This window comes from Sturnira hondurensis, unplaced genomic scaffold, assembly GCF_014824575.4.
Source record: "Sturnira hondurensis isolate 20B ecotype Veracruz unplaced genomic scaffold, ASM1482457v3 Scaffold0006413, whole genome shotgun sequence".
Taxonomy (NCBI): domain Eukaryota; kingdom Metazoa; phylum Chordata; class Mammalia; order Chiroptera; family Phyllostomidae; genus Sturnira; species Sturnira hondurensis.
The window spans coordinates 10,897,425-10,911,022 of record NW_028079044.1 but is presented as its reverse complement, the minus strand read 5'-3'; the positions used below and the strand labels follow the sequence as shown (position 1 = coordinate 10,911,022).

The 13,598-nt window shown below is 35.2% G+C and overlaps 1 protein-coding gene across 2 annotated transcripts in view; it reads left to right on the top strand.

Annotated features, from left to right (window-relative positions):
• The window catches only part of USP34 (ubiquitin specific peptidase 34), a 241,337-nt gene that overhangs the window by 116,764 nt on the left and 110,975 nt on the right, over positions 1-13,598 (top strand). For both annotated transcript variants that reach the window (XM_037048000.1, XM_037048001.1), the window contains exons 21-25: positions 5,022-5,104; positions 9,925-10,079; positions 11,149-11,262; positions 12,681-12,780; positions 12,900-13,059. In XM_037048000.1, the coding sequence (XP_036903895.1) occupies positions 5,022-5,104; positions 9,925-10,079; positions 11,149-11,262; positions 12,681-12,780; positions 12,900-13,059 (612 nt within the window). The remainder of the gene's footprint in view (positions 1-5,021; positions 5,105-9,924; positions 10,080-11,148; positions 11,263-12,680; positions 12,781-12,899; positions 13,060-13,598) is intronic.

The window sequence follows — 13,598 nt, the reverse complement described above, 5'->3', positions numbered from 1 at the left end:
CACATTTTATGAACAGTGAAATAATCTGTTTTCTATAATTCATATTCTTAACTCTTAACCTTGTACTGTCTTCAATCTCTAGTTAATCGCAATAGTAAAATGTGTTTCATGTCTTTTCACAAGCTGACATTTCTGTAAACACTGTTCTAGTTCTTTTAACCAGTATTCTTTCCTCAATCTGCCCTTAACGATTGTTAATTCCCTATTCTTATTACATTATGAAGGCAGTATGGTATTATTGAAAAGCACATGGGCTTAAGAATCATACAGACCTGGATTTAGATTACGAATCTAGTGTTTTGAACTTCTTTCAGTATTTACATTTCTCATAAGTTTCAATTTACCTTATTAATTTTTATAAGGAATAAATGAAATAATTCAGTAAATTGCATCTGGCACAAAGTAGATTATCTATAAATTGTAGTTACCTCACTAAAACAAATTATAGTACAAAGCAAACAAGAAACTTGCCCCTTAGCTCATTTAGATTCTTCACTGCATAAAAATGAAACTCCAGTTTTCGTTTTGTTTTGTTTTTAAGATTTTATTCATTTATTTTTGGAGGGGAAGGGAAGGGAAGGAGAGAGGGAGAGAAGTATCAGTGTATGGTTGCCTCTCCTGTGTCCCCCTCTGGGAACTGGCCTGCAACCCAGGCATGTACCCTGACTGAGAAGTTGAACCGTGATCCCTTAGTTTGCAGGCCCACACTCAATCCACTGAGCTACACCAGCCGGGGTGAAATTCCAGTTTTTTCAGCCTACTATTCTGGGCCTTCTAAAATTTGAACTCAACCAACCTTTCCTGGTCTATTATTCAATGATTTCATAAGGTATCCTATTCTACAAGGCTGTCAAATTATTTTTGAGGTATTTTCTTAAATTTATTCTATTCCATAGCTTTGCTTATAAAGTTACAACTGTACAACATGCATTCTTTTTAAATTCTGTTAAAATCCTAAGGGTTCTTCATAGTCTGTGTCCTTCTTTAATTATTATTATTGAAGCAGAGGTCTAGGATAACCGTGGCCTCCTGAATCTGAGCATCACCACACATCCTCTATAAAATATATAAGATCTAAAAGGAGCAGAAATTAAACCACAAATGACCTACATCTTTAGCATTTTTGGGTGACAGGGAATTCAAGTTGTCTGTTAAAAGAGAAATAAACCCTAAGTTACAAAAGAGCTCCTGCCACAGGCATAAGCCTGTGGGCTTAAAGAGCAGGGATGGAATTCTTGAGAGAGGGGAGTAGAGAACATAGATGAATCATCCTCAGAAAGAAAGTCCCAACATTAAGTGCCAAAAAATGAATACAGGTCTGAAGCTTGGTTATTTATAGCATTGGCTACAGGGTTTTTGCTTACTTTGCTAGTGGAACCAGAGGTGCAGCCTCAAACAAGCACTATTTCTTTGGTAAAAAAGATAGAGACGGAGTGGTGCTCTTTGGAGATGAGTTTTATTCTTTCCTAGGGTACACCAGCATATCTTTCCAATCCTCTGGCCCATCTTGTTGCCTGGAATCTTAGAGAATAAAACTGTAGAGCAGAGATGTTATCTGGACTATTTTGGTATAACTTCCTTATTCCTTCAGGCTGTAAACAGAGTTGTACATTCGCTACTCTTTGGTAAAGCGTATTGAGTTACGGCACATTATTTTTCATTTGTTCAGTGGAAACAGAGTTCTTTGAAGTGTGGAGGCAATGGTTCTGTTGTGGAGGTCAAAGAAGGGATGACAGAGGTTTATGCTTTCTCGAGTTATGGATTCCTTACTCTGAGATGTAAAGAACAAGACTTTTTTATTTCTTTTCATGTGTGTGACCAAAGTCCCTCAGACTCCACCTCAAAGTACGTCAAGGACTCTTACAAAATCTGTCCTATTAGGAAAGGATAAGGGGCTATTAATAGATGTACTTGAATTTTTATCTACATAGCATTTTAGTGTGTGAGTAGCTTATTATATTCCCCCTTCTCCTACCCCAGCCATTTTGCCATGTGCACTTTCATCTTTACAAAGGACGCTGCAACAGTAATGAAGCAGTGTTCTTCTTCTTTTTTTTTTTTGGCCAATATTAATTCAAAATAGTAAAGAGCAGTAAAGGTATATTGAGCAAACTGAATCTTTAGAAAACCTTTACTTTAAACTTCAATGAATTTAGTGTAATTTTTTGAAACAAATTTTGAGAAACTTAAAAATTTTCACTTGAAGATTATTGGAAATTGAATTAATAGGCTTTCTGACTCTGTAAGCTGCTGGGTTATATGGATCAGGGCTCAGGCTGGATAGCTGTCTTTTGTTAGCAAAGTAATTTGAGCAGTTCATCCACAATCAACCTTTTGATTTGTAAAATAGCAGTAAAAACTCCTGATTGAGTTAGTTATATTGACTGAGTGCTCAGGTGCTACGGGACTAAAATATTGTGAAATCGCACAGTTCAATATGCAGTACACAGGATTGCTAAAAGAATCCTAAAATGAAAATCTGGTCATTAGCTTCTCCTCTCTACAAAATCATTCAGTGACTTCCATCCAGATCATTACCAAACTTTTCTGACATTCAGGCTGCCCACAGTCTGGCCACTGTCTATAGCTCCGTACTCATCTCTTACACTTCCTCCCCCAACATTTTAAAAATGCTGTTTCTTTGCAAGTACCTACAAACTGAAATCCCAGAGAACCATATAAAAATCACCTATTAACCAACATCCACAGCAGCTCTTACATTAACCATTGAATTTTGTACACATGAATTATAACTATTTAGATTTAAAATAACGTTAAAAATGTCAATTGTGTATCACCAGAATTCTTTATGAACTAGATTTATGGAAATGAATTTAGCATTTCTTTTTTAAAAATATATTTTATTGATTATGCCATTACAGTTGTCCAATTCCCCCCCTTATTCCTCTCCACCCTGCACACCCCCTCCCACCTACCTTCCCCCCCTTTAATTCATGTCCATGTGTCATAAGTTCTTTAGCTTCTACATTTCCCCCACTACTGTTGTTCTCCCCCTATTTTCTCCCCACTATCTATGCTACTTATTCTCTGTACCTTCTCCCCTCCTTTTCTCCTCTCACTCCCCTGTTGCTAACCTTCCATGTGATCTTCATTTCTGTGGCTCAGCTCCTGTTTTAGGTGTCTGCTTAGTTTGCTTTTGTTTTAGGTGTGGTTGTTAATAACTGTGAGTGTGCTGTCCACTCACTTTTTTATACTTTTTATCTTCTCTTTCTTAGATAAGTCCCTTTAACATTTCATATAGTAAGGGCTTGGTGATGATGAACTCCTTGAACTTGACCTAATCTGAGAAGCACTTTATCTGCCCTTCCATTCTAAATGAAAGCTTGGCTAGATAGAGCAATCTTAGATGTAGGTCCTTGCCTTTCATGATTTGGAATACTTCTTTCCAGCCCCTTCTTGCCTGTAAGGTTTCTTTTGAGAAATCAGCTGACAGTCTGATGGGTACTCCTTTGTAGGTGACTGTCCCCTTATCTCTTGCTGCTTCTATAATTCTCTCCTTCATTTTAATCTTGGCTAATGTCATTATGATGTGACTCGGTGTGTGTTCCTCTTTGGGTCCACCTTCTTTGGGACTCTCTGAGCTTCCTGGATTTCCTGGATGTCTATTTCTTTTGCCAGAGTGGGGAAGTTCTCCTTTATTATTTGTTCAGATAATTTTTCCACTTGTTGCTCTTCTTCTTCCCCTTCTGGTACCTCTATAATTTGGATGTTGGAACATTTCAAGGTATCTTGGAGGTTCGTAAGCCTCTCCTCATTTTTGAATTCCCGTTTCTTCATTCTTTTCCATTTGGTTGTTTCTTCCTCCTGGTCCACTCCCTTGATTTGAGTCCCAGTTTCCCTTTCCATCGCTATTGGTTTCCTGTGCATTTCCCTTCATTTCAATTAGTGTAGCCTTCATTTTTTTCATCTGATTTGCGACTAAAATCAACCAGTTCTGTGAGCATCCTGATCACCAGTGTTTTGAACTGTGGGTCTGATAGGTTGGCTATCTCTTGGTTGCTTAGAAGTATTGGCTCTGCGGCTTTGATTTGTTCTGTTTGAGCCATAATGTTTTGGTCTGTTTGCACCTGTTATGTAGTGAGGGGTAGAGCCTTAGGTGTTCAACACGGCAGGGCAGCCCAGGAGTTGGGTTGTGACTCTGCATGTCAGGGGCAGTGGTCAGAGAGGGAGCAGCAGTGGTTGTTCCACACTCTCTGGAATTTTAGTCCTCTCTGCTACTTCCCACAAGCCAGCACCTTTTCAATCAGTGCTTTTAGGCTTTATTTCCTGTTGCTGGGGCCCTGGGTTGCACAGTCTGTCTTGCTGCCCATTGACTAGTTTATCTGCACATGAATGTGTGACTGAGATCTGCCCCACACTACCTGCACTCCTGGGTCTGGCTGCCACTGCCTTTTCCTGCCACACTCCCTCTCTGCTGGCTGCCAACCCTGCCCCTCTTACCCGTCTGGTTAAATGGTTGTCGGACATCTGTACAGTTAAATTTTCTGTTTGTCTGATTGTGTTTTTGTTTCTAAATCTTTGTTGTCCTTAATTTTGGTTGTGCAAGGCGGCATAGTGGTTGCATGTATGCCTCCGTCTTCGCCGGAAGTCTTGAATTTAACATTCCTTATTTGTAATAATATTATGTCATTGAAGTGACTGTGATAATGAAACATGGAATTTCTGTATGGAGGCACAATTTATGTGTGTATTACAGCATTTTAAAATGACATTTGTTCCACTGTTGATTTTTTATGTATTTTTCTCATCTAATTTGAAAGTATGGTTTCTAATTGTTTACAGATTTTTGTAGTTTATTAAATAATACATCTAAAACTTATTTAATTTTATGATCTTTTTTGTGTAACCAAAGTTACATAATAAAATATTTAATAAATAGGAGTTATGAAAATAGAATTTTACTAATTTAGTATAATTTAAGATTAGGGACATTAAATCTTTAATAAAAATTATAAAATAGGATCTTTTGATTAATTATTTTAATGACTTTTTATATATAGGTACAGCCACAGTGCTGAAGTTCAAGTTCGACTTCAGTTCTTGACTTGTGTGTTTTCAACTCTGGGATCACCTGATCATTTCAGTAAGTGTTTTAATCGTTATTTTAGTAAGTTTTTAGATCTGTATTGATCCTTGGAGAAGAGTCTGATGAAATGTACTCATGTATCTAGATTGCTCTAGTCATTAAATTATTCTCAACAATGTCTTATCAGTATATATGGGAATATGAGCATGACCCGGATACATTCTTACTTCATTCTCTGTAAGTGCCAGTTTCTCAGTGGATAAATATCTTATTTCAAGACCGTATGTTAGGGTGATTGTATCTTTTATTACCTTTGGTTATAGAATCTTCCTGTCACCCAAGTTGCAAACACCTTCTGTGTTATCGGGGCTAAATCTTATCCAAAATTGCTTGGTTTCATAGGTGATAGAAACATTGAGAGACCCTATTTTTATTTAGATTAATTTCAAACTCATTAACAGTTAACCTTTAAAAAATATAGATTGGTGTAGTATATTCAGAGTGTCAACCATGTCCAAACATACATACTAAATGTTCACACAAGAGAGGGTAAGGTTGAGTCTTTTGGCTAGAGTTTCTTTCCTCTTACTAGACTGATTATGTTATTGCTCCCTCTCCATACTGTTTCTGTATATGTGTTCATGTCAAGAGACCTAATTTGTAAGAACAGTCTCATTCTTTAGCTGTGTTAATATAGTCTAATGATGAATGTCTTACTAGCCAGAGAGGAGTTACTACTCTTTTCAGTCCATATCTGTACCTGAGAGAAGCACTGTTTAAATCTGTAATTTTTTTAAGTCATGGTATTTATAACAAATACCACTAGCATTGTGATACCAACAGATATCAAAGTAAAGACTCCTGTTTTGGGTAGGAAACTAGTATCTTTTGTTACTAGGTCATATGTCATACCAATTAGGATAGATACCATACAGGAAATAAATAATACAAAATGTAAAAACCCCATCTTATTGATGGAGAAGTCAAACCAAAACAAGTATTATTAACATGAATAATTTCACATGCCCAATAAGTTTCATGTTTGCTTAGTGTGGACTCTCATTGGAAAACATTAACCACTCTTCTCAGTATTTGAGTAATGATACTTTATTTTGTCAACTTCTGGCCAAGATGGAGGCATAGGTAGACACGCTTCACATCCTTGCACAACCATAAGAAAGATCACAACTAATCTCACAACAAAATACAACCAGAACTGCCAGGAAATTGAACTGTATGGAAGTCTGACAACCAAGGATTTAAAGAAGAAATAGTCATTCAGACGGGTAGGAGGGGCAGAGACCAGGACGCAGTGTGGCGGCAGTGCCTTGGAGGTGGCAGTGAGATGAACGGGTGGTCCCACATTCAATTGTGGCAGATAAAAACCTGAAGGGACACCTCAGGAATGAACCATCCTAGCTCTAGGCCAGAATAGTCCAGGGTTCCAGCACTGGGAAAATAAAGCCTCATAACTGCTTGTAAAAGCCAGTGGGGGTTGGGGTGGCAGAAGAAATGGCCAGTCTCTCAGGAGAGTCTGTTTAAAGGGCCCACATGGCACTAGGATGAATGCAGACCACCCACTCTGGATTTAGCACCAGAGTAGCAGCTAGAGGGGCTCCAGTAGCATGAAGGAAGTTGGGGGAAATGAGTGGAAACAGGGCGAGAGCCAAGCAAGCTGCATCGTTCCCTCCTTGACTCTGCCCTCACATATAGCACCACAAAGCTGGGAAGTGAGTTGCCCTGCTCTGACAAATGCCTGAGGCTTTGCCCCTTACAATATAATAGATGCACCAAGACAGAGTCAAAGCCTCTTTGCCTAGTACACAGAAACAAACACAGGGAGGCTGCCAAATTGAGAAGACAAAGAAATACGGCCTAAATGAAAGAACTGATCAAAATCCCAGAAAAAGAACGAAGTAAAATGGAGATAAGCCAACCTATCAGATGCAGAGTTCCAAACACTGGTGACAAGGATGCTAAGAGATCTCATTGAGTATGGCAAACACAAAAGGGAAGAAATGAAGGTAACACTAAATGAAATAAAGAAAAATTCAAAGAGAACCAATAGTGAAGGGAAGGAAGCCAGCATTTAAATCAGGGGTGTCAAATTCATTTTCACTGTGGGCCACATCAGCTTTGTGGTTGCCTTCAGAGGGCCAAGTGTAATTTTAGGACTGTATAAATATAACTACTTGTTGACTGCTTAGGAGTTGAAATTACATTAGGCCATTTGAAGGCAACCGTGAAACTGATGTAGCCATTGTTGAAAATGAGTTTGACATTCCCGGTTTAAATCAATGATTTGGAACATAAGGAAGAAATAAACAGTCAACAAAGTATAGAATAAAGAAACAAGAATTTAAAAGAATTAGGAGAGAATAAGAAGACTCGGGTATCTCCAGATGTGCCAACATCCGAATCACAGGGATGCCGGAAGGAGAAGAGGAAGAGCAAGAAGTTGAAAACTTCTTTAAAAAATAATGAAAGAAAACTCCCCTAATTTGGTGAAGGAAATGGACATGACATGTAAGTCTAGGAAGCACAGAGAGTCCCAAACAAGTTGGACCATAACAAGACATATCATAATTTAACTTTTGGCATTAAAATGCCAAAAGTTAAAAATAGAGAATCTTAAAAGCAGCAAGAGAAAAGAAGAGTTACTTACAAAGGAGTTTCCATAAGACTATCAGCTCATTTCTCAAAAGAAATCTTACAAGAAAGGGGTGGGAAAGAGTATTCAAAGTGATGAAAAGCAAGGACCTACAACCTAGATTACTCTGTCCAGCAAGGCTATCGGTTAGCGTGGAAGGGCAGATAAAATAAAATGCTTCCCAGACAAGGTAAAGCTAAAGGTGTTCATCCTCACCAAGCCTTATATGAAATGTTAAAGGGACTTATTTAAGAAAAAGAAGAAAATCAAAACTATTAACAGTAAAATGATAACAAACACAATTAACAACCAAATCTAAAAAAAACAAAAAACAAAAATAAACTAAGCAAACAAGTAGAACAGGCACAGCATCATTGAAATAGAGATCACTTGGAGGGTCATAAGCAGAAAAGAGGAGGGGCAGAATGGGGCAAAAGGTACAGGGATTAAGAAGATATTTGGTAGGTACAAAATAGGGGAATGTTAAGAACAGTATAGGAAATGGAGAAGCCAAAAACTTAGATGTATGACCCATGGACATAAACTAAGGGGGGGATTACTGGAGGGAAGGGGGGTGCTAGGTGGAGAGGGGCAAATGGGAGGAATTGGGACAACTATAATAGCATAATTAATAAAATAGACTTTTTAAAAAAGAGTTATTTTGCTGCTCCCATCCCTAGTGAACACCTTATGAATTCTTTGTGCATTATAGCTACTGTCCAGGTACAATCAAGTTGAAAACTTCTTCCAGATCATAGTTGTACTTTTTTTACTGGCACAATTTCTGTCAAGTACAATATGGTTACTCCAAAGTTGTGTTAAGATAATATTGATTTTTAATATAGCAAGAAATATATTTTTTGACGTAAAACAATAACATATATATTGCCTACTGAATGTGGGTTTGTGATTCAGTCATTTATAAATGCACTTTTTAAAATACAATTACTATAATTAACTTGGATACTAATTTTTAGGGCTGTTATCTTTTTTAAAAGATTTTATTTATATTTTAGAGAGAGGGGAAGGGAAGAAGAAAGAGAGGGAGAAAAATATCAATGTGTGGTTGCCCTTCCTGCTCCCCACTCTGGGGACCTGGCCCAAAACCCAGCTATGTGCCTTGACTGGGAAGCAAACTGACAACCTTTGGGTTCACAGGCCCACCATCAGCCCACTGAGCTACACCATCCAGGGCTGTCATCTATTTTCTTCACTTATCTGTCTTCTTAAATACTTAATGTGTTTAATATGCACTAAAGGTTGTTTTTAGTTTTATGTTGACTCCTAGAGACATGGATTATCTTAGAACAAATAGTTGGTACGTTAACTATTTCTGTGAGAAACTGATAGGATACTATTTTTCTACTCAGACTCTTTAGACTGGTATTGTTACTAAATATATATTCTGAGGTGCTTTTTCATATTCTGGGACTCGTCTGCTTTTCCCAAGAAAGAGAGAGGTTTCTTACGATTGTCACATCTTCATATCTCTTCTGATCTGAGGAACAACCGCAGGCTTTGGAATCCCTAATGATATACTTTTAAAATCCCCCATGATGCCTTTAAATTGTCTCATTTACCCATATTCAAATTTGTGATGGCCTTTAATGTTCTCCTCTTTTTGAATACTTCTCTTTCTCCTATCACACCTTGAAATCATTTAATACTTGGGTCAAAGTACCATATAGATTTCATTTCATTACATTGGCTTCCAAGCTAATGGTATCCTCTGATGAGTTGTTCTGTGTGTTAGGCAGTCAGTTCTGTTTTGCTTTATCACAAGGATCTTTTTTTTTTTCAGTTTACAAAAATAATGCTTATTAGCATGTATTATTTACATCTCGTGTGCACAGACTGGGCTTTGAACATGGTATTCACTCTATTCTTAATCCTTAAACCCTAGAGCTGACTCAACTTTTGGGATTACTTCCCCTTAATCATGTGTATTATAATACAGTAATATGTTCATATTTTAGGAAGAATGATTTTCCAGACCAAATGACTCTTCTAGTTTACTGTATAAGTTGTATGTTTTTAGGTAGTTTATATAGATACCATATTTAACTACATGTTAAAAGCATAAATTATGTGAAATCTATTGTAGAGTAATTTTTATTAATACTGTATAATGATATCTTCTTTATGGATGTATTGGTGCTTCTAGGACATTGAATTAGGACCAAAATGTTGTATGTACTGTGATTCAAAATTTGTAATTTTGATCTAGGGCTAAGTTTAGAGCAAGTCGACATTTTATGGCATTGTTTAGTAGAAGATGCTGAATGTTATGATGATGCACTCCATTGGTTTTTAAATCAAGTTCGAAGTAAAGATCAACATGCTATGGGTATGGAAACCTACAAACATCTTTTCCTGGAGAAGGTAATTTTATTTTTTGACAGTTTTATTGTTTATATTACCTTTCTATATTTTGTTTTTAAACAAACTCTATAATGTTAATTTTTTCTTTTGAATTTTTAAAAGATAAAGGTGCTGTTTTCTGCAGTTTTTATATAGTGATTGCCAGAATTTGCTTTAATTTTGTTTTCTACAGTGTTTATATCAAGGTCAATGCTTAGTTTATGTTTACCAAAATACTCTGTTCCTTAACTAAAGTACTTTAACAGTAATTAGCATAACTCTTCAGGCAAACATTAATAAGAAATGTGGGGAGTTTCAGTATTTGTTTTTAGAATAGTAACATTATAGTTAAATTTTCAGGAGTGTTACCCATACCCACTAATGTAGAGCTGTATTCTGTGACTCTTTCTTGTTAAATGGTTGTAGTATTAGCCATTCTTCTGGCAGATAAATATAAGGTAATCTTCAGGTTTTTTGTAGATTCCTGGAAAGGCTGTTTTAGGAATTGCTATAATAGTATTAAAGATGTTCTTCAATCCAGTTTTTGTTCTCCTTTATCAGATGCAACAGTTGGTTCAGGTATTATTCCATTTGAATTTGAAATAATAGTAACAGTGATAGACTTTTTATTATTTTTTTGCTTATTTTTGATATTGTGTAAAGGCTCTCTACATGCTCTCATATTGTCTTTGTGGTAGATGAGTATATATGAATGAATACATGTAAACTAAGTCACCAAATAGATCCAAAGGAAAGCTACAAATAGACCTTCAGTTATCTTAATTTCAACTTGTGACTTTTACACAAACTGTTACATGTAGCTACTAATCTCACAAATGTGCATGATCTAGGTATACAATAAATGATAAATTTTAAAATTCATTTTCTCTGATTTGATTATGTCCATTACAAAAATTAAAATGTACCAGATATGTTTTAATTATGACCTGAATAAAATTTTCATTAATTATCATCTATCTGAATTTTTCAGTGCAAATCTGAGCTGATAACATTTTCTTTATAATGTTTTCACTAAAATTAATTTAAAATCTCTTAAGTTAAACTAAACTGGCCTAATTTTTTTTTTAAGATGCCCCAGCTAAAACCTGAAACGATTAGCATGACTGGCTTAAACCTATTTCAGCATCTATGTAACTTGGCTCGATTGGCTACCAGTGCCTATGATGGTGGTTCAAACTCTGAGGTATGGATTTAGACTTACCGATTTTAGTGAAGAGGCCATCTGAGTGTTCCTTTAGTCCTCTGATAATATAATGATAAAGCTCTCATATAGTATAATGAAGTAGTTTTGTCAATTAGAAGGTTGATTTGTCTGAAATCTGACTTTTATGCCATTTGTCAAAGCCAAAACTTTTAGATGCTCTTGAGTGACTCCAGAGTTTCTGTTGGTAACCTCTATTCTAGAATAGAAATCTATCTAAATCAGCTCTGATCATAAGGTATATAATCAGTTTATTAGCTGAAGACCCTCAAATTGCTTATGTTATATCTGGTTTAGAGTTCCATTTGCCTAGTCGGGTGGTTATTAGGTTTTGTTGAATGCGTTATTCTTAGGCTCTTTGAGATAGACTGTTATTTGAAAGTCTACCTCATTAGACATTCCAGATTATTAATGATAGCTATGATTTATGTATTATCCATTTACATTTTTCATTCATTTTTCTCCAGAAGTTGGAGCTGTGTTATAATGACAAAGGCAGAGAAAATTGCTGTTAATTTATGTAGTAATGAATAATTTTAATTGTATCTAAAGTGTTTTCATACTGTCTTCCTACATTCTTTCTTTGTTTCAGTAGTGGGTTTTTGTTTTTTTTTTTTTAATTTTTGGTCCTAACTCTTACTTTTATATTAGTATAATAAATGTTAATATGTGATTTCAGACAACCAGACCTCATTTACCTAAGAAGTAGTCATACTCTAATTTTGAGATAATACTGCTTTTTATGTAGATGTTAGAAACACTAAGGGTGGTTAGTCACTTATCAGAATGATATCTTGCTTTACTCTGCCCAACTTTTAAAAACATGCAGTCTCCACCTTTTCTGTAGTTTTCAGTGAAAGCATTCTCTTTGTCATCTTGTGGTTAATATAAGTTTAAGTAACAACTTGGGTTACCATTTTTTAAAACTTTCTGTGAATACATATAAACAGTGACTTTATCAGAATAAGTTGGATGGAAGCATTTAAGCATTGTTATGCTAATAAATTCGTGTTTTCATTCCTTTGCAGCATGTTTTGGGGACTTTTTACCCCAAACATGTAATTACCACTATGTAATCACAACTTTTAGTTACTGAATATTACACAAATATATAGTTAGCTGCTTTATAAATAAATATTTTTGGAATTGATTCAGCTTGTATCTCAGTAACTAAGAAAATTTTCAAGGCTTCTATCCTTTTTATTATTATTTAATAACTAATATTTATTATTATTTAAAAACTAATATAACTAGTAATATTAAATAGAAATTACCATTTAAATATTTTGTAGGATGTTAAAACTTTGTGATATTGTATGACTTTTAAATTTGTTACCTCAGTCTTAACATTTGGATTGTTTGACAAAAAAATTTATGGATGTCATGTTTTTCTTTCTTAGCTTTGTGGTATGGACCAATTCTGGGGCATTGCTTTAAGAGCACAATCTGGTGATGTCAGTCGAGCAGCTATCCAATATATTAATTCCTATTATATTAATGGTAAGTGAGTTGAAATACTAATAGGTAATTTTTTCTGTAAAGAATTTCTTGTTTAGTTACAATTTTATTTAGCAAAACAAGAATATATGATATACATGTCTAAACATCTGATTTTTCAGGTAAAACTGGTTTGGAGAAGGAACAAGAATTTATTAGTAAATGTATGGAGAGTCTTATGATAGCTTCTAGCAGTCTTGAGCAAGAATCACATTCAAGTCTCACTGTTATAGAAAGAGGACTCCTTATGCTGAAGACACATCTGGAAGCATTTAGGAGAAGGTAATTTTTTTTTATATCACATGAGGATCAATTTAAGGCTTTTTTTCAGACATGTTCAAAAGTATTCTTAAAATTAAATTAGAGGTTTTTTGGGGGGCAGGTAGAAAGTTAAATTACCAGATTTAGCAGGTAAATTACCAAAAATGAAATGCTAGTATTATAAGTAATTTTTGTTCACAATATGTACCATTAAGTGGTGCAATAAGCAATAAAGTTTCCTGGTAAATAGTGCAAGTCTTTAAAAATCATTAGACTCTTGAGAAGATATGCATGAATGAGAATTTTAGACAGAATTCCATCACTAAGAAAGTATTACTATGATTGAAAAGGCAGAACACCAATACCAAAAAGTTTCAATGAAACTCACCAAGAACATCAAATAATCTCTCATAGTTGAACCAAATTGAGTTTGTTTTATTTGCTGTTTTTTTTTCTTCCTGGACTAGGAGACAGTATTTTAATTTTGAATTTCCATTTACCATGGAAACATGATCAAAAATTCTGTGTTAATGAATATCTGTATAATTAATTTAGACATA